General features: G+C 46.3%; 1 protein-coding gene across 1 annotated transcript; it reads right to left on the bottom strand.

The window, feature by feature from the left end:
* Positions 1 to 350: 350 nt before the first annotated feature.
* On the bottom strand, positions 351 to 17,285 carry EIF4EBP1 (eukaryotic translation initiation factor 4E binding protein 1). Its single transcript, XM_084803906.1, has 3 exons — positions 17,063 to 17,285; positions 3,208 to 3,378; positions 351 to 753 (listed from the first exon to the last, which is right to left on the bottom strand). The coding sequence occupies exons 1-3, from the start codon at positions 17,226 to 17,228 to the stop codon at positions 722 to 724; spliced, it is 369 nt and encodes a 122-aa protein (XP_084660032.1). The 5' UTR covers positions 17,229 to 17,285; the 3' UTR covers positions 351 to 721.
* Positions 17,286 to 17,940: the final 655 nt, after the last annotated feature.

The raw sequence follows: 17,940 nt of genomic DNA, 5'->3' as shown, positions 1-17,940 counted from the left end.
TTATTTCAGGAGTGCAATTGATCAGAAGCGGCTGATGTAAGCTAGTCGATTTCACCAGGCCATTGATTTGTATGGCACTAGGGAAAGTGGCTACAGAGAACAGGGAAATTGAGTGAACAAGCAGTTTCCTCTCATGACCAAGCTTCTCCCACTATATTTGTACCGTTATCAAGCTACCATTGCTGCTAGTGCTATGGAAAAGCTTAAGACAGAAAGGTGCTCTGTTGCTTTACAAAAATGAGTATCTGTACACAGCATCAGTTTCCCATCCCTTGTGAGAGTGATGATATAAAGACTGTAGAGTACTTTGCCCAAGAGAAGAGTGATGAGAATAAAGACCTGCTACTGAATTAATCCCCTAGATCCAGCATGATTTTATTTCTCCCCATGCACCCAGTCCCTTGCTTGAGAGCACTGATATTCAGGAACAATGGCACAACAACTCAAGGAAGGCATAGAAGTTGGACAGAGCATTCCGCTTCTCTCATTCCAACGCTCATCACTGGCAGTCTTCTTACCACACAGAGAACATGCCAGTGCATTCAGTCCTTTTGCAACAGGAAGTCTCCTCTTCTCCTCCAAGTAAAAAATGTAATGGACCTTCCATCCTGGAAAGCTTTGCAAAGTGTGGGCTATTCTACAAGCCTCACTTGTTTTGGAAGCATTGCTGATTTCTCATCTTCACCGGAAACAAAAAAACTATTCTCAGGAGACAGGTTTTTTAGATATCCATGTCGAACTGGGCTTCCTCGCCTGCAGAAGAGAAAAGTTATTGATGAAATTCAAGTTCACATATATTAGCCTGATGAGGCTTCTTGCTCAAATCTTTGAAAGCAAAAAGTATCACTCCTCAAGTCCTTAACAGAAAGGCTTGAGACAACTTTAAAAACAAACAAACCCAAAGGTTGGCAGCCTATAATCTGTCAACATTTCAGACTGATTATGAACAAACAAGTGGAATTAATGCTTTTGATAATGGTGGTTAAGCGGTAAAACAAGTTTTATTTTTTTCTAAAGCTGTTTCAGTGCTCCCTGCATGCCAACTAAGAACAAAATGTTCTCTCAAAGGTTCTTCTTTGGCTACTATTTTCAGCAATGTTTTGCTGTGGTAACAAAGTCACGAGGAGCAGATGCCCTAAGTAGTACAAATATTACCATTTGGGCACTCTGCCCTTTGAAGCTGGTAGCTGAGGCTATGCTATTGCTAAACCACTAGAAACATGCTAGAAATACCCACACAACAGGGTATTTCCAGCATCAGCATTAGAGTTTGTGGCCACTTCTGGATGGGAATGCTTTATACTCTTCAGCACAGACAGGAGTGCTGCTAGGCTCATAGGACACAAATCTTCATAAAATGTGCATATGCTCATTTATATCTATTTGTTGTTGTTGTTCAGTCGTTAAGTCGTGTCTGACTCTTCGTGACCCCATGGACCATAGCACACCAGGCCTTCCTGTCCTCTGCTCTCTCCCGGAGTGTGCTCAAGTTCATATTCATTGCATCGGTGATGCTATCTAGCCACATACACATTAAAAAAATGAGGATGTTTTTAAATTTTACAGGAGGCAAAGCCAGCCAATTAATTTCTCATCCAAATCATAGAATAGTAGGGTTGGAAGGGGCCTACAAAACCATCGAATCCAACCCCCTACTCAGTGCAGGAATCCAAGTCAGAGCATCCCCGACAGATGGCTGTCCAGCCTTGTCTTGAATGCCTCCAGTGTGGAGGCATTCAATTACCTCCCCAGGTAATTGGTTCCATTGTCGTATTGCTCTAACAGTCAGGACGTTTTTCCTGATGTTCAGCCAGAGTCTGGCTTCCTGTAACTTGAGCCCATTGTTCCATGTCCTGCATTCTGGGATGATTGAGAAGAGCTCCTGGCTGTCCTCTCTGTGACAACCTTTCAAGGACTTGAAGAGCGCTATCCTATCTCCCCTCAGTCTTCTCTTCTCAAGGCTAAACATGCCCAGTTCTTTCAGTCTCTCTTCATAGGGCTTTGTTTCCAGTCCCCTGATCATCTTTGTTGCCCTCCTCTGAACCCTTTCCAGCTTGTCTGCATCCTTCTTAAAGTGTGGTGCCCAGAACTGGACACAGTACTCCAGATGAGGCCTAAATCATCTCAATTAAAATAAATTCTTCAGTTAATTTGCATCCTGCCTCAGATCATCCCACATCAACAGAATTTTTTTTTTCTTCTAAGCTTAATTGCCATGCAGGGGAATATTGGGGGGTGGGGAGTTGCAGCATTTGGGGACGGAAGAGTTAACCTTCCCCTCCCCAGTTGCAATCTGCCCAATAGGAAGAGAAAAAACGGTTCCATTGACACTGATGGACACTTAGGGCTCTGTGGAATAGATGCAGGGCCAGTCCTGTGAAATAGTATCAGAGTTGGTGCCCCATGGGCACAGTTGTAGCAATGCCCGATTACAGATATGACCAGGCCAAATGCTAAGGGCTCAATAAACATCAAACATCAATATTCCTTTCTGTATATCCAGGAAGAACTTTTCTCTGATGAAAGAAACCCACAATACCAAAACATTAAATGGTGATGGGGAAGTGGGGAGCCCTCCCCTTGAAATCTGAGAGATGGAGGAACATTCTGAATTAGTGCTGTGCTTAGCCTAAGGACAGAGCTACACTGCATCCAGAGGCCACTCAACTTACTCCAAAACACATTTTAATGCCTCTGTCCCAGGCCTGCACACTTTTGGATACACCAGGGATGACACAGTCCCCCAACCACATATTATGGCTTATTCCAGAGCAGGCTCCAAGTTTGGACAAGGTGCCCTCTTGATGGGCCTGCTGAGACTTATTCAGCAGTGGCAAGAACTCTCTGGGGCTGCCATTTTAATACTCTGGAGCCCCTGATGTAGTGTCACTCCGGAGCACTGTAGGAAATCAAAACAGAAATGTACAGGCCCAGCTGCCTGATTTGGAGGGGCAGTGCTGGTGGGCCTTGCTGGAGCACTAGAACCCCCCGCAGTTGTCCTAGGATGCCAGGTGCTTATGCCAGGCCTGGGCCTCCACGGTGTTTAAAAATGCCCATCCACCCATTTTTGCAAACAGAAGCAGGGAGCAGACACAGGTTTACAGAGGTCCTGGTAGACGGCCCTACAATGGATCAACATTGTGCAGCCTGGGTTTGCATTGCACACTGGAAGATACTTCCATGACATTGCAGCAGATCACCACTTACCTAAGCCTGGTTTCTCCTCGTCAGCGTGGATGAGGTTGGCCTCGGTCCTGAGCTCATCCACATTTGGACTCGTAACACCTGGAATGTCTGGAAGATCGCAAGGTGGTGTTCTGGCAACTGGAGAATTCCGGCACTCCATTAGAAATTTACGGTCATAAATAATCCGCGTACCTGGAAGGGAAATACATACAGAAATCACGGCTTTCACCAAGGGGCTGAGGAACAACTTTTTGGCCTGGAAGCAAATTCCAGAAGGGCAGCCATGTTAGTCTGTTGCAGCAGATAAGTGTCACGGCCGTACCTCTTGCATATCATGGTGTCAGGTTTGCATGATCACCCTTCCCTCTCACTGTTCGATCCTGGCTTGCTCTCAAATCATAGTTTAGATTAAACTATCTACCCTCCCGCCAGAGTTTGGACATCACAACAACTGTGGTTAGTTTAAAAGTTTGACCTCCTCCTCTGGATGATGGATGCAGAGAAAGGCTGGATCCATGAGTCATGAGCTTGCGGCAGCTTACTGAAGCTCATACATTTTCAGATGTAAAGGGAAATTATGGTTTCTCTTTACATCTGAAGCTGCCCAAAATATCTGTCTCGATGGTATTTGTCCGGGGCACAAGTTCACAGTTTTACATTGGAATTGTGTGCACACATTCTTACACACACAGATTCCTAGATGTCTGTACATACCCTCTTACATGATCAGCATGTTCCCCCTTCAAGCCAGGAAGAAAAGAATGGAGAAACCTCTGATCCTCTCCCCTAAGGCACAAAAGCGGCATGGAAGGAAAGCAAAGAATCATGTCCCTGCTTCTTCTTAAAACTTCAGTCTTTTGCAGCAGCAGCTTTCTTCCTATGCTGCAAGAAAGCACTCGCCAGCCAACAAAATGGATTCCGCTGGTGCACTGTGGCAACTTGATAATTTTGGGACTCTGGCTCTGTGTCCATACATGGATTGATGAATCTGTCAATTTCGGTTGTTCTCAGTTTCTCATTTCCCCCCAATTCTCAGTTTGTTCCATCCTGTTTCTGCATCAGTTTGTATACATTTCCATATGCATTTCTCCTAATATATACATTTTTGCAAGCAATATTATATAAAGGCTTACATAATACTTTTTGTACAGTTTCCCCCCAATATACATATTTTTGTATATATTTTCCCCAATATACACATTTTTGTATGCTCTTTTTGGTTTAGAGAATGGCACTGCAAAATTCTGAGAAACGCATATTGATATGGAAAGTGTAGATTTGGTAAGTTCTTATCAAAATGCAAAGTGAACAAAATTCTCCCCAATCCCTACTTCTACTCCAACCCACTATCTATTAACTTACCCTTCCACACACACATCTCCAAGCCCTTTGGGGGCAAGACCTTACAAATGTTTCTTAGAAGCCTCACCCCTAGTTAATATGGCCCACAAAGACAGATCAGGACTCAAGCAAAAGGAAACACAAAGACGTGTGAATGGTTTCACTATATTTGTGTCTCAAAATCCCCACCTTTGTACCTGAACTAGGGGAATGGAGTCAAACAAAATCATGGCCCTTCACACAGCGCACTCTTTCTTCACCATGAAAAATCTCATGTGGCGCCAAACTGGGGCTGCTCACCACTGGAGCAGGAGGAGAGGCCAGTTCACATACAAGGGATAAGAGCTCTCCATGAAGTAGTGGTGGTGCAAGATGACTGCCAATGTAAAATATCTCTTTGAGTGAGCACTAGGAGGAGCTCTGTACTCATGTCTGCATGTTGCTGCTGTTGTGCTGTCTAAGCAGCAAAGCCTAGATATAACTTCTGGGGGGGGGGGGGAAGACAGATATAACGTAGGAAAACTCATGGTGTATCCTTCAGCTGCAGTGAGAAACTGGCTTCTCTCAGCTTTGCAATTTGAATGACACACACACAACAGAATACCAGGCAACGTGTTGGTTCAGCCACCTGTTCTGTCTCATACTGTTTCAAGTGTTCTGCCTGCCTTTTTCAATTGCCTACATTATTTTTTTTCCATTTGTCACTTTAATAGGTTAAAAAAAACAGAGAAGTGCAACTCTTTCAGATTTTTTTTTTAAATAAAAAGGGTTACGTTTCTTGATGAGTACTTTTAAAAAGAGCACGATCTTTTAGAGCAAAGGTGCATTTAGATCAGCCCAGCTACTCTAAAAATATTACGACTTCACCCTTTGACAACCTGGTGGCATTTGTCACCATTAGGTCATGACAGAGTTTAACGTCAAATAAATACTGGATGCTCCATTTCCAGAATGGGTTTCGTCCTGGCCCTGGAGTGATGAAACTCAGGAGAGGTTGTTTGCAAAGGAAATATATGTATACCCTGCAGCTAATTTCCAAAACTTTCATTCATGATTGCACTGGAAAAGAGCCCTCTCAATATTGTTTTAAGATGAAAACCCCAAAACCAGCCAATGAAGTCATATTTCAGGGCTTAATGCTAATAATCTAGCAAGAGCTGGTACATCAATTATGAGTGTGAGCTTTGATGTCCCCAAGTCAAGTCTTACCTTGGGCCTAGCTACACAACACTCCAAATAAAGATAAACTCTCTCACTCTCTCTCATTTGGAGCCCTGCAGGAGGAATGCAATGGACATGTCTGATCTGGGGCAAAGCAGCAGGGAAAGGGTGCTTCTCACCTGCTCCATCTCTACTATAAATCCCCTCCCCTTACTTAAACAGCTTTCCTTTAAAAAAAAAAAGGCCACCAAGTTTTTGTTTCACACATCTATAAGCAACATGAAGTTGGGCTCTCAGCCAGATGAGTAAGTTGGTGGTATTCAGCAAATCACTTTTTCTTAGCATACCCTGTAATAGCAAACTCAGATGGTGAGTGCCAACAGGACTTTAGCCAAAACAGGAGCACAGAGAAACAAGAGGGAGGTATCAGCATACTTGGGGAAACCCCAAAGTTTGCAGAAGTGCCAAAAAAACCTTTTTTTTAAAGTCCAAACAGCCCAATGGGGACCGAGCATGTTCCGTAACTATGAAATGTTGTCTGTGGAAAAAGAAAAATGGAAAACAAGGACGGGGTGGGCTGTTGTTGTTACAAAGATTGGACTAATGCGCATGACGTGCTCTGAACATTCTAAACCAGGGTGTGGGGAAACTATAACCCTCCAGATGATGTTGGACACCAGCTTCTGGCAGCCCCAGCGAGCATGGCCAATGACTGAGTGATGGGAACTGCAGTCCACCAACATCTGGAGGACTACCAGTTCCCTACCTTTTCTAAAGCAAAAATCTAGAAGGCACCAGATTGCAGAAGGCTGCGCTATATTCATGCAATTCACTGAGCTGGATGAAGAAGCCTCTGTCTTAGATACAGATAGACAGACACACACACACCTCCGCCCAATATTCTCTTCAAGCTAGAGGATCTACAAAAAATATTGCATGTGGGCTGGGGAAAGACTTTCAGATAGTCGCTGCTGAGGAGCCTGTGCTAAATTATTTTCCAAGTCGCCGTCAGCATTTCAAAGTTGGCTAGTCTTCACAGATCAGGGGACTGGAATTAAACTGGCAGAGTCACCAGTTCAGACCTACGCCCAACATTAAACAGCCATTAATCAAGGTTTGCAGAGACAACAAGCCTTGTCGATTGTTACAGCTGCCAACTGTTGGAACACATGCAGAACAACACCAGTTTTCCTAGAACAGTTGTCAGTGTACCAGTTATTACACAGGGACATTTCATAACGGGTTCACTGGAGGACTGCGTCTCTGGGTTTACATTCCGTCAGTCACATGTCTAGAGATCCTGTTTATTAAGCCAACTACAGATCAGGGAGCACAATGGCTTGTGCCATTTACAAATGGGGTGGGTGGGGGACTTTTGAGGGTTATGATCTGTGGTCTCTGATTGTATTCATGTTAGAGGGGTCAATAACATCTCCACACCACTTACCCCATAAGTTTTGATTGTTTCTTAAGGGCAGGATCCTTTGGGCACACCCAGTAGAATCTTTTGTTTATTTAACAGCAGACCCACCCCCAAGATACGTTGCAAACTTTTGAGATTCCCATCAGTGTCATATGATGTGAATATATGTGTGGGCTAGATACAGGGAAAGAATTTAGATACTGTGTGCAGTTTTAGGTTTCTAGCCCTCATGGCTGCTAGAATGTCTGGTTCAATCTCTAAAGCCAGCAAGAGTGCAGCAAGAGTTCCTGTGGTCAGGACTTTAGTGCCCTGCACAGTACTGCATCTGCAATATTATTCTCTTATCTACAAGTCTGCTTCATTTGCATGACTTATGCAGGATGCAGAATTCCGCTTTTCTTAACACAGATTTTGGATTCTCGTTAACATGTGCAGCTGCTAAATACAGGGTCAGGCCACTGGTCCACGTATTATTTTATTATTTATTTAAAGTATTTTTAAACTGGCTTTACCCTTACGGCTATCAAGGCGGTGTACAATGAGTATGCAACTACAAACTACGGTAAAAAATAGTACAGTACTCATAAAACTATTTTTAAAAGGCAGCAAATATAGCAATACAGACTAGCCCAACTTAAAATGCCTGAGGAAACAGAAAAGTTTTAACCCGGTACTGGAAAGACTGCAATAACATGTCTGTGTGGAGGGTGTTTGACAATCTGAGTACCATAACAGAGAAGGCTCTCTTCCCTTGTTTACACAACAGGTTGAAAGTACTTTGAGAAGAGCCTGCCCTGCAGATCTCAAGACATAAGAACATAAGAAGAGCCATGCTGGATCAGACCAAGGGTCCATCTAGTCCAGCATTCTGTTCACAGTGGCCAACCAGCCATCGACCAGAAACCCACAAGCAGGGCATGAGTGCAACAGCACCCTCCCACCCATATTCCCCAGCAACTGGTGTGCATAGGCTCACTGCCTCTGGTACTGGAGGTAGGACATAGCCATCAAGACCAGTAGCCATTGATAGCCTCTTCCTCCAGGAAGTTGTCTGACCCCCTTTTAAAGCCATCCAAAGTGATGGCCCACACTACTTCCTGTGGTAGCGAATTCCATAGTTTATGTGCTGTGTGAAGAAGTCCTTCCTTTTATCTGTCCTGAATCTCCCACCAATCAGTTTCATAGGATGACTCTGGGTTCTAGTATTTTGAGAAAGGGAGAAAAATGTCTCCCTATCCACCTTCTCCACACCATGCATAATTTTGTACATCTCTATCACGTCTCCTCTAACCCTCCTTTTTCCCCAAGCTAAACAATCCCAGCTGTTGTAACCTTCTCTCATAGGGGAGATGCTCCAGCCCCTTGATCATTTTAGTTGCCCTTTTCTGCACATGGGAAGGCTCATACAGGGAGAGACACTCCTTTAGATCTTTGGGCCCCAAACCATTTAGGTCTTTAAAGGAAAGTACCAGCACTGGGCCCAGAAGCAAATAGGCAACCAGAGCAACTCCTTCACATTCAGCATAACGTGATTCTACCTGGCTGCACCAGTTAACATACTTGCAGCCACACTCTGCGCTAGTTGAAGCTTCTGGCTCATCTTCAAGGGAAGCCCCACTTACAACATATTACAGTAATCCAATTGGGAGGTTACCAGAGCATGGCCCACCATGGCCAGACTATCCCTGTCCAGAAACAATTGTAGCTGGCAAACCAGTCAAAGCTGGTGAAACACATTCTGAGCCATCAAAGCTACTTGGACCTCAGTTTCAGGAGGACTGAAACCCCATCTAGAACAGGGAGGTGTTGTAGCTCAGTGGTAGAGCACCTGCTTTGCATGCAGAGAGTCCCAGGTTCAATCCTTGGCATCTCCAGGTAGGGCTAGGAAAGACTTTATCATAAACCCTGGACAGCTGCTGCCAGTCAGTGTTGACAATACTGGGCTAGATGGATCAATGGCCTGCCTCAGAATAAGGCAGCTTCTGATGTTCCTAGGTTGTACACCCAATTTCTGGACATAGAAACCACTAACTCACAGCACCTCCATCTAGTATTATCTACTATGATAGCAGCTCTCCAGGGTCTGGGGCAGAGGCCTAGGCAGTTCTTTTGACTGGAGATGCCAGGGACTGAATATGGGACCTTCTGAATACTGGTCCTCTGCCACGGGCCTTCATTTGGTGCAGAATCCTGCTTTTTCTTCTTCCTTTTTCAAATGCAGAGTACACACAGTCCTAAAAATGTCATAAGAATAGGTAAACCTCTTGCACCAACGTGTGTGTGTGTGTGTGTGAGAGAGAGAGAGACAGACAGACAGACAGACAGACAGACACAGAGGGGAGAAGAGAGGGAGGGAAGTTAACATGTTTCGCCCATTGGACAATGTTATCCTGTTATCAATTAATGCAGGAACAAGTAATTCCATTTGCAAATTTATTCAGATGTAACTGATCGACTAAGGGCACAGTAGTATGCATGTTTATACAGAACAAATGTCCTACAACTCCCAGCATGCCCCAGTCAGCATTGCTGGCTGGGGCACGCTGGGAGTTGTAGGGCATTTTTCTGTCTAGACATGCATAAGACTGTGCCCTAAAGCTCATACAAGCAATTTACTAAGATTTCTTTAATCAGGTGACAGCCCTGCTCAAGACACACTCATAACCTGCTTTTTGACCCTGGCATGTTCCTATTTGCATGATGACACAGACCGGTGTCCCCCCAGCCAGTGCTTTCCAGATGTGTTCGACTGCAACTCCCATAATACCCAGCCAGCATGGTCCAAGACATCTGGAGGGCACCAGCTTGGTGAAGGTTGATGTAAACATTATGTGCCATACTATCCCCCCACTTCACTCTTCAAGAACTGTCTACAAAATGCAGGTTCGATCTAATGGGTTTCCTCAAGTCAGCTAGAACTTTACACCTACTTCCATTAACAGTGTGTGGTGGCAGTGGGCTGCTTCACCCCATGAGCAGCCAGTGATGCACACCCACCATCATGCACAGGCTTTGGCCTTCTGGTGTGCCACCCTTGAGGCTGCTTTTCAAGTATTTGCCAAAATGCTTCCCAAAAACTGACCCTGCGAGCTTTCCCAGAGGCTACCACGCGCTGAAGTGTTTGTGCAAGTACGTCCTCTATGCAATTAGCACTGACAAAGGAGCACTGATCACACTGGTGAGACACCCAATAGCAATCCGAGACTGTTAAAAACAAACCACAAATAGGGGCATTAGCCACCTATGCTGATGCTTAGCAGCCGTAAGATTATTTTCTGCTTCTGATGGGCTGAGGCCTGTTTATGCGAGACCCATCTTTCTCTGGGGTCACAGAGAAATATCTGTGAGAAATGAAGCATTGGGATCCAGAAGCGGAGTTGGCAGGGGCTCTACCACAACATTAGCTCATATCAACTCTGCCTGCAGAGCTAAACAGCGTGTTCCCTATCTGACACATCAAAAGGCCACTTCTGTCAGCCTCTTGTCCTCACTTCTCCAGGCTGAGCTCTGTTGCAATTAGCAAACAACAATTTCAGTGAGGTCAGCTCTTTGGTTTGTATCCATGGCATGGGGTGGTATAAGCCTCTATCAGAAAGTCAAAGGTTAGAGCTGTTGACACAAATGTGAGGGAGTGTAACTAAATCCCTGTCGATGTTAGGATTTCGGAGAGTGAGGTCAAAGTCACCTCTCTGGACTTGGCTTTAAGCAAAACATAACTTTCAGGCAACTCAGAGGTACTAACCTCAGATTTAATATCTTCAGACAACCCAAGTTCTCACCCTGAAAACTGACTTCATTGCTTTCCACTTGCAATTATCCCACACGGAAACACTGCCTCTCCTCTCCAGTTTTTCAAGGCCTCACCCCCAATCAGCTTTTAGCAAAGCTCTCCAATTCTTCCTCTGCTTGTTCTTTGCTTTCAGACACCATCATATAGAAAAGGTGCTCACAAGACCCACAGTGAATACCTTGTTTTAACATAGGTTCCACTTGCCTTAATCAAACTCCATCAGTTGGCTTAGAACAGGGGTAGGCAGAAGGTAGATCTGGAAGATCTCTGGGTGAATTCTGGTAGATCGCCAAGGATTTCTAACACCCAAATGTTTAACAGAGGGGAATAAAGGACCTCAACCCCAAATTACACTGTTGAAATGAAGAAAGCTTCCAGCAACCAGGAGTCGATTTGTGTGTGGAAGGACTGTGAGCTCCACTGAGATTTGGTACTCAAACAAATTCCTGGGATCAGAAGAATTCTTTAATTCTATGTGTGTGTTTTGCACTAGATTCTGGTTGGTGGATATTTGGGTTCTAATAAAAAGCAAAGTAGACCCTACATGCCTGACATTTGCCCACCCCTGGCTTAGAACATTAAGGCATCACTAGTTCGTCTCCAAACATTTTTCTTTCTATAGCACATTAGATTCACGAAGTGCTTTTCCAGTCCTCCTCTCTTTCAGGTATCTTTTACTCAAGTCTATTCAATTTACATATTTACTGAGAGAAAAAAGTACACATTTTAATTTAAATTTTAAAAACATCCTACCACCATATCTGAAGCCAGGCCTACATTGTGGGTAAGGTTTAGGGAGCAATCCTATCGGGATAGGCAGCGGCCTCCGAACCTGGAGGTGACTGCCTATCCAATGCACAGCAGGAAGAATGTGGAGGGGCTCTTCTCTTCCAGCTGTCTTGCATTCACAGCTAGACAGCCGATTTCACCTGTCTAGCCATGGGACCTCAGAGCAGGTGTTGGGAGGCTGGACGATGCATAAGCGTCATACCAAAGCTTCCGCACTCCCCGCCCCTGGGAATGGCGCCTTTTGCTGCGCTCCGTGCTGCTCTTCTAAGCATGGAGCCAAAGGACAATCTGCGCCACCTATGAGGCAGCGGTGGAGGCACTTCTCCAGGAACCGACCTCGAAGCATGGGCTCTGAGGTCAGTTCCTGGAAACCAACCAATCCTGCGGCTGTCTAGTGGCCATAAGATTGCGCCCTTAGACATGGCTTAGATGTGTCATTAATGAGAGCTGCTTTACACGTTGCAGTGCTTCTTTGTACACAAAGGCCCTTTCGTAATGCATGGGAATCTGAACAGCGGGCTTCCACTGTGGCTACCCAACATGAGAGAAATCCATGCAAATGAAGTGCCACACATTTGATCCAGACACAAACTCCCTGAAATTTGCTATACTAGAGTGCTTTCCACGTTGGAAGTCTACACTGCACAAAGAAACTCAGTTTCTTACAGCAGGAGAATATACAGCTAAGCTGCTAAGGGTGCAATCCCAGCCACATGTACTACAGAGTGAACTTAATGTGCTGTACTCCTGAATAAAAATGCATAGGATCACACTGCAATAAAATTATTTGTGGAGAAAAGCAGAACTGTCATGTTATATGGTTCAAGTGAGTAAACATTTCTGTTCTTTGCACATCTCAGGGTTTATTTGTAACATATGAATCGGTTCTAAGATACCTGCTCTATTTCATTAGTGTACATACTTCAAAAAAATATATTATGAAGCAGTCTGGGTGCCTGCCAAAGAATCCTGCTTATTGCAAAACAGAGCTGGGCATGTCTCTTCCCCACCCCATGTCTCTGGAGCTTGGATTCAGCATGTTGATCCCTGCAAGCCGCACAGCACCTGCGCATATCTAACACTGATCCTTGACCTGTGTGCATAGCAGGTGTGGGGAAGGAAGCACAGAGCACATGGCAGGGAGAAAGGATGCTGACAAGTGAAATGCAAAGCTGCATTGTGCCTTCTTTTCTCAGGCATTGCTTCCTGCCCTTCAAAGTCTTGTTTAAAGGAGTCAAAGGAATGTAGGAAACTTCCCCTGTGGGTATGCTTACAAGCAGGCTAACTTAGCTAGCTTTACCCATTTCTTCCTTAATCACTCGTCTCAATATTAAGATGGCCAAAAAGTTTAATTTTGTCTTTGCTTTCCTGACTCACATTTTTAACTCAGTGAAAATAGCAACAATTAAATAGCTTTTAAATGGACCCATTTCAGTTGGCAAGACTGTACAGGTTTTTAAGATTGACAGACCTTCTGCACGGGGAACCACAGACATTTGTGCACCGATGGATATCCGACAAATAAAAGGAATTGCTTACTTTCCTTCACACAGCTTGGTCTCTTGGACTAACACAGCAATAAAGCTACTGGACAGTTAAACAACTTTTATTCAAAAACAAACCACTAGAATTATTGCATCAAACTTTATAATTAAATGTTCTCCACATTGGTAGAATATCTGTATTTTCTATTCCAAGAATTTATAAAGTTATGACTATTGACATTGAGCCCAGTAATGGTAATAGATTGGGAGGGGTGATAGACTGAATGTTCATATCTCATACCCCTATCATGCTGTGGATGTGTTGGCAGCCTTTGATGAAACTACCGTACATGGAGAAACTTCGGAAAATTTGTACACCTGACTGTGCACAGGATTAATCCCTTCTTTTTGCAGCCAAACTTAATTACTCTTGAGCCTTCAGAATTGTTGCTCTTCACTGCCGGCATACTCACCATTTCATATCCACTAACCCCCACATGAAGGAAAGTCACCCCTTTTCTTGGAATTCTCAGATACACCCTGATCCCACAAATCATGCCCTCCGCAGTCACACTCCAACTCCAGAACATTACAAGTCACTTTCTGTTCAAGAGACTTACTACTGTCCTAAAAAACACACACACAGAGGAGTCAAAACAATCTTTATGGTTGAATCAAACTGCAGGTTCAAACAAAAGAGTGTTGTCTCACCAACTTTGTTTGTTTCAAGTCACAGTCCTTGACCCCAAATGCGTCTGCCTTCAACGCACAAGCCAATGCCAGGGTATGAGCAACCCCTCTATGCCTCCAATATACACCATAAAGCTAGATTATATGCCCTGTGCTCTAGCATCCCTAAACATATCCCAAGTTAATGGCACTGCATACTCTATCACCTACAACCATAACGATTCTCTTATCTTGGAATATGTGTGGGGATGCTAGAGTACAAGGAACTTAAGGCACATTCACACAATTACAGGAGGAGGGTGGGTAGCAGAACCACGCTTCAGGGAGGGAAACCACGACAAGTGCCTCCCCGACATGACCGCGGAATGATGCAGGGCAGCGTGGTTCCCTTACCCATCCCTGCTCCATGGTTCCATCACTGTCCTCCCACTGTTGTAGATGAATATCCCAGCAGCCAACCTGGCGGGAACAGGGTTGTGCCAACCACTTCAGCCGTCACTATGCGACCACCAAGTTTGGCTGTGTGGGCAGGAGTATTGCCGGCACTTATTATTTATTTATTACATTTATATCCCGCCTTTTTTCCTCTTTAAGGAACCCAAGGCAGCATACATAATCCTCCTCCTCTCCACTTCCGGGCACTCTAGGAGGCTGTCTTGCTGGTCGCTGTGATTTATCCACAGAGCACCTGCCAGATGACACAGCAAGCCACCCCTGCAGAGGGTGGGTAACAAGGGTGGGTAACTTACTGATCGTGGGTGGGATCACCCACGCTTCCCACCTGACATGCTAACTCACCATGTGTCGCGTTCAGGGGCGACCTACGGTGGGTTGGTGCATCATCAAAACCCAGCCATAGTCTGGCTTTGTGGCATGCATACTGAAGGTGGAGTGGGACTGCTCAGACAGCACCACCACCTGCCCCAGCACTACACTCAGACACAGCAGCTCCAAACAAAAATTCCACACATGAGTGTGTATTTTACAGCACTAAAGAAACCCACTCTTCCGTTTTCAAAAATCAGGGGGTGGCAAATGCATACTAATCTGCACTGAGGCTGGAACAACCCCCACTGATCTTAGTGGGACTTAGTCCCAAACAAAGATATTTAGGTTCAGGCTGCAACTGTTTTTGAGAAAGCAACGGGGACAAAATACAATGCCAGGATATTTCCCAGCCCTGATGACTCAGGCACACCCAGGCACACTACAACGTGCAGTATATACCACACTCTCACTTCCCCTCTCCAAAAGATACCCTGCAGTTCTGGACTTCTACATCTACCCCCTGTCATACCTCAGTGCCACACATGAAACCCAATCTGAATGCAAGCAAAGCACAGATATGCCCCACTCCCATTTTTTGCAGCAGCACCCCCCCCACTCTAGGGTACCTGTTCTCTGACCCTAAACACAAGGCCTCTATCGGGCATTCACGGGGCTTACAATGCACAGTTTGCGGTCAGTTACTTCAGCTATTCATGTGTGTTTTTCCTGCGCTGAAGCCAGGGACAGAAACCTTTCAACCAGCTGCTTCCTTTATAGCACACACTATTCAGAAGAAAAAGAAGAGAAAGCAGCTGTTTCTCTGTACAACAAATACTGTTTCTGAAATCCCATGCCTGATTGCTTGTATTGGGAAATCCGTTCGGGGGTTAAGTGCTACCCCAAATTAACTCTGAAATCCACAATCACCTTCCTCGGCCAATGGTTTCCTACTCTTAAACATGCAGGGCAGCATATGAGCACCTTGCTGGCTGGTGAATGCTGGGAGTTGTAGGGCTTTTTCTTGTCTAAATATGCATAGTGTTGCATCCTAAGTGTTTTTTCCCTATATTTCAAGCAGTGCCAGGGCTCAAGGCTGACAATAAGCATTACCCCCTGACTAATGCCCTGAAAGCATGCTTAGGACTGAATGTAGGTTTGTCCATTGGCAATTCGTAGCAGTTACAGGGGAGGAGCGATTTCATTCAGAGAAATGGCAAGAGAGGAGTGTCAACCTCTCCCACCACCACGGCCATGATCCAAATTTCCCCCCTCCCCTCCCACCAGCTGCTTTTAGAAAAATATCAAGGCAGCAGGAATTCCAGTCAGACCTCCCATATCAGGAATAGTCTGGCCCTCCATGGTATGGATAAGGCCACACTCTGAACAGGCAGACCGTGCCTCTTTTGGCCCAACTGTTTACCTTTTTTCCCCTTCTGTACCCATCGGTATTCCTGCCAAATGAAGATTACACTTCATGCATGTGACAAAGTGGGCTCTAGTCCATGAAAACATATCCCATAATAAATCTGTTCGTCTTTAAGGCGACAGTCTTTTCTTCGTGCATACACAGAAGCCACTCTAGTAATAATTCTCCACTAAAAGGCATTCTTGTATTATTTCTACATTAGTGAAAAAAGAACTAGGTCTGAAACCTGCCTCACATTAAGGCTGTTATCCACCCACTCCTGAGCTCGCTTCTGTGATCAGTTCCTTCCCTCCTATATACTCACAATCCAAGTACTTATTGACAAAAATGAGAGACGCAAGGAGGGGGAAAGGGGGCTCAAGCTCCACTATCCTCTGACCTGGAAACGTTGCCTTGTAGCCTTCTACGCCTGCAAGGCAGGTTATGCGCAGGAGGCCAAAGCACTGTACACATGCTCAGAGGTCCTCCAGAACTACCTTACCACAAAAAGGGGCAAGGGAGAGGCATCACGCATCAAGGGAGAGGCATCACGCATCAAGTGGCTGGGTGACCAGCCAGACGGGCGTTTAATAAATTTAATAAATACAAATTTAATAAATACAAATAATAAAGTTCCACCTCAAAGAACGCCCAGCATCTGCCCAGCACTCAGGAGCAACCCAGAGGTGCCACCCCCTGCCCCAGGGTCGTTCTGCACATGGTCGGAGGTACTCTAGCGTGCCTCCACCACGGAGGGGAGAGGGGTCGCCATGTCAAGCCCCGCCTCAACGAAAGCCCAGCGTCTTCCTCAGAGTCCAAGCGCAACACAGGGGCGCCAATGCCTGCCTAGAGGCACTCCGCACGCGCCCAGAGGCACACCGGCATTACTTCTCTCCCCTCCCCAGAGGCGCTCTGCACATGCCCAGCGGCACCCCTGACACCACTTTCCTCCCCCCCCAGGTACTCTGCACCTGCCCAGAGGCACTGTAGCAGCACTCTCCCGCCCTTCGGCCCCGCTCGCTCACCGCCCGGCGTGGTCCCGAAGACGGTGCCGCCGGGCGTGGTGCTGTAGTCTCCGGGAGGCAAGGCGACTCCCTCGGGCAGGTTGAGCCGCTTGGCGAGGCCGGGGATATCCCTGCCCAGCGTCGGGCCCGGGGCGGGGTGGGGACGGCAGCAGCCCGCGGCGGACATGGCTTCGCGCTCTGCTCTGAGGGGAGGCTCCGCTCGACGCCGCCGCCGCCGCCGCCCGCCTCGCGCTTCCTCTCCGGCAGCCGCGGCAGCCGCCGGCCCCGCCCCGGGCCCGCCCCTTTGCTTTCGGCCGCGCAAAGCACGGCGGGAAGTGTAGTCCTGAGGGAGGCACGCGTTCCCTGGACGTCCAGAGGGAGTCGCAATCTGTCAGGACGGTAGTGCAATCGTCCTGACAGATTGCGACTCCCTCTGGACGTCCAGGGAACGCGTCTGGCCCGACTTACGCCCCTCCAGGCTTTTGGCCTACAACGCCCATCAGCCCTACCCAATGGAGCCAACGGTGAGGGGCGATGGGAGTTGTAGGCGAAGCCCTCTGGAGGGTCGCAAGTTGCCCACCCCGTGACTGATGTGCTGATGATCTAGCAGTGGGGGCTGGTGGCTCCGATTTCGGAGCCATTCCCGGTTTCAGTCATAACCTGTCAGAACTCTAAAGAAGCTACCCCTATTTTCAGCATCTTTAGAGTTCTGGGTGGTTCTGACTGAAACCCAGAATGGGCTCACAGCCCCACCAGAATTGGAGCCACCAGCCTCCACTGAAACAAAGGAGCATAGGAAGCGTCTAACTCAGTATTCTCTTTGGACTACAAATCCCATCCACCCCAGCCAACATGGCCAATGGTCAGGGTTTATGGGTGTTGTAGTCCACATCATCTGG

The sequence above is a fragment of the Heloderma suspectum genome, chromosome 6 (genome assembly GCF_057233095.1).
Source record: "Heloderma suspectum isolate Gila_16-S chromosome 6, 16-S_ref, whole genome shotgun sequence".
NCBI lineage: Eukaryota > Metazoa > Chordata > Lepidosauria > Squamata > Helodermatidae > Heloderma > Heloderma suspectum.
The sequence above is the reverse complement of the archived record's forward strand: the minus strand, read 5'-3'. Positions and strand labels throughout refer to the sequence as shown.

Coding starts and splice junctions, on each gene's coding strand:
- EIF4EBP1 (XM_084803906.1), bottom strand. CDS start 17,228: ATGTCCGCCGCGGGCTGCTGCCGTCCCCACCCCGCCCCGGGCCCGACG. Junction 3,379..17,062: donor CTTCGGGACCACGCCGGGCG/GTGAGCGAGCGG, acceptor TTTCCCTTCCAG/GTACGCGGATTATTTATGAC. Junction 754..3,207: donor CGAGGAGAAACCAGGCTTAG/GTAAGTGGTGAT, acceptor TCTCTTCTGCAG/GCGAGGAAGCCCAGTTCGAC.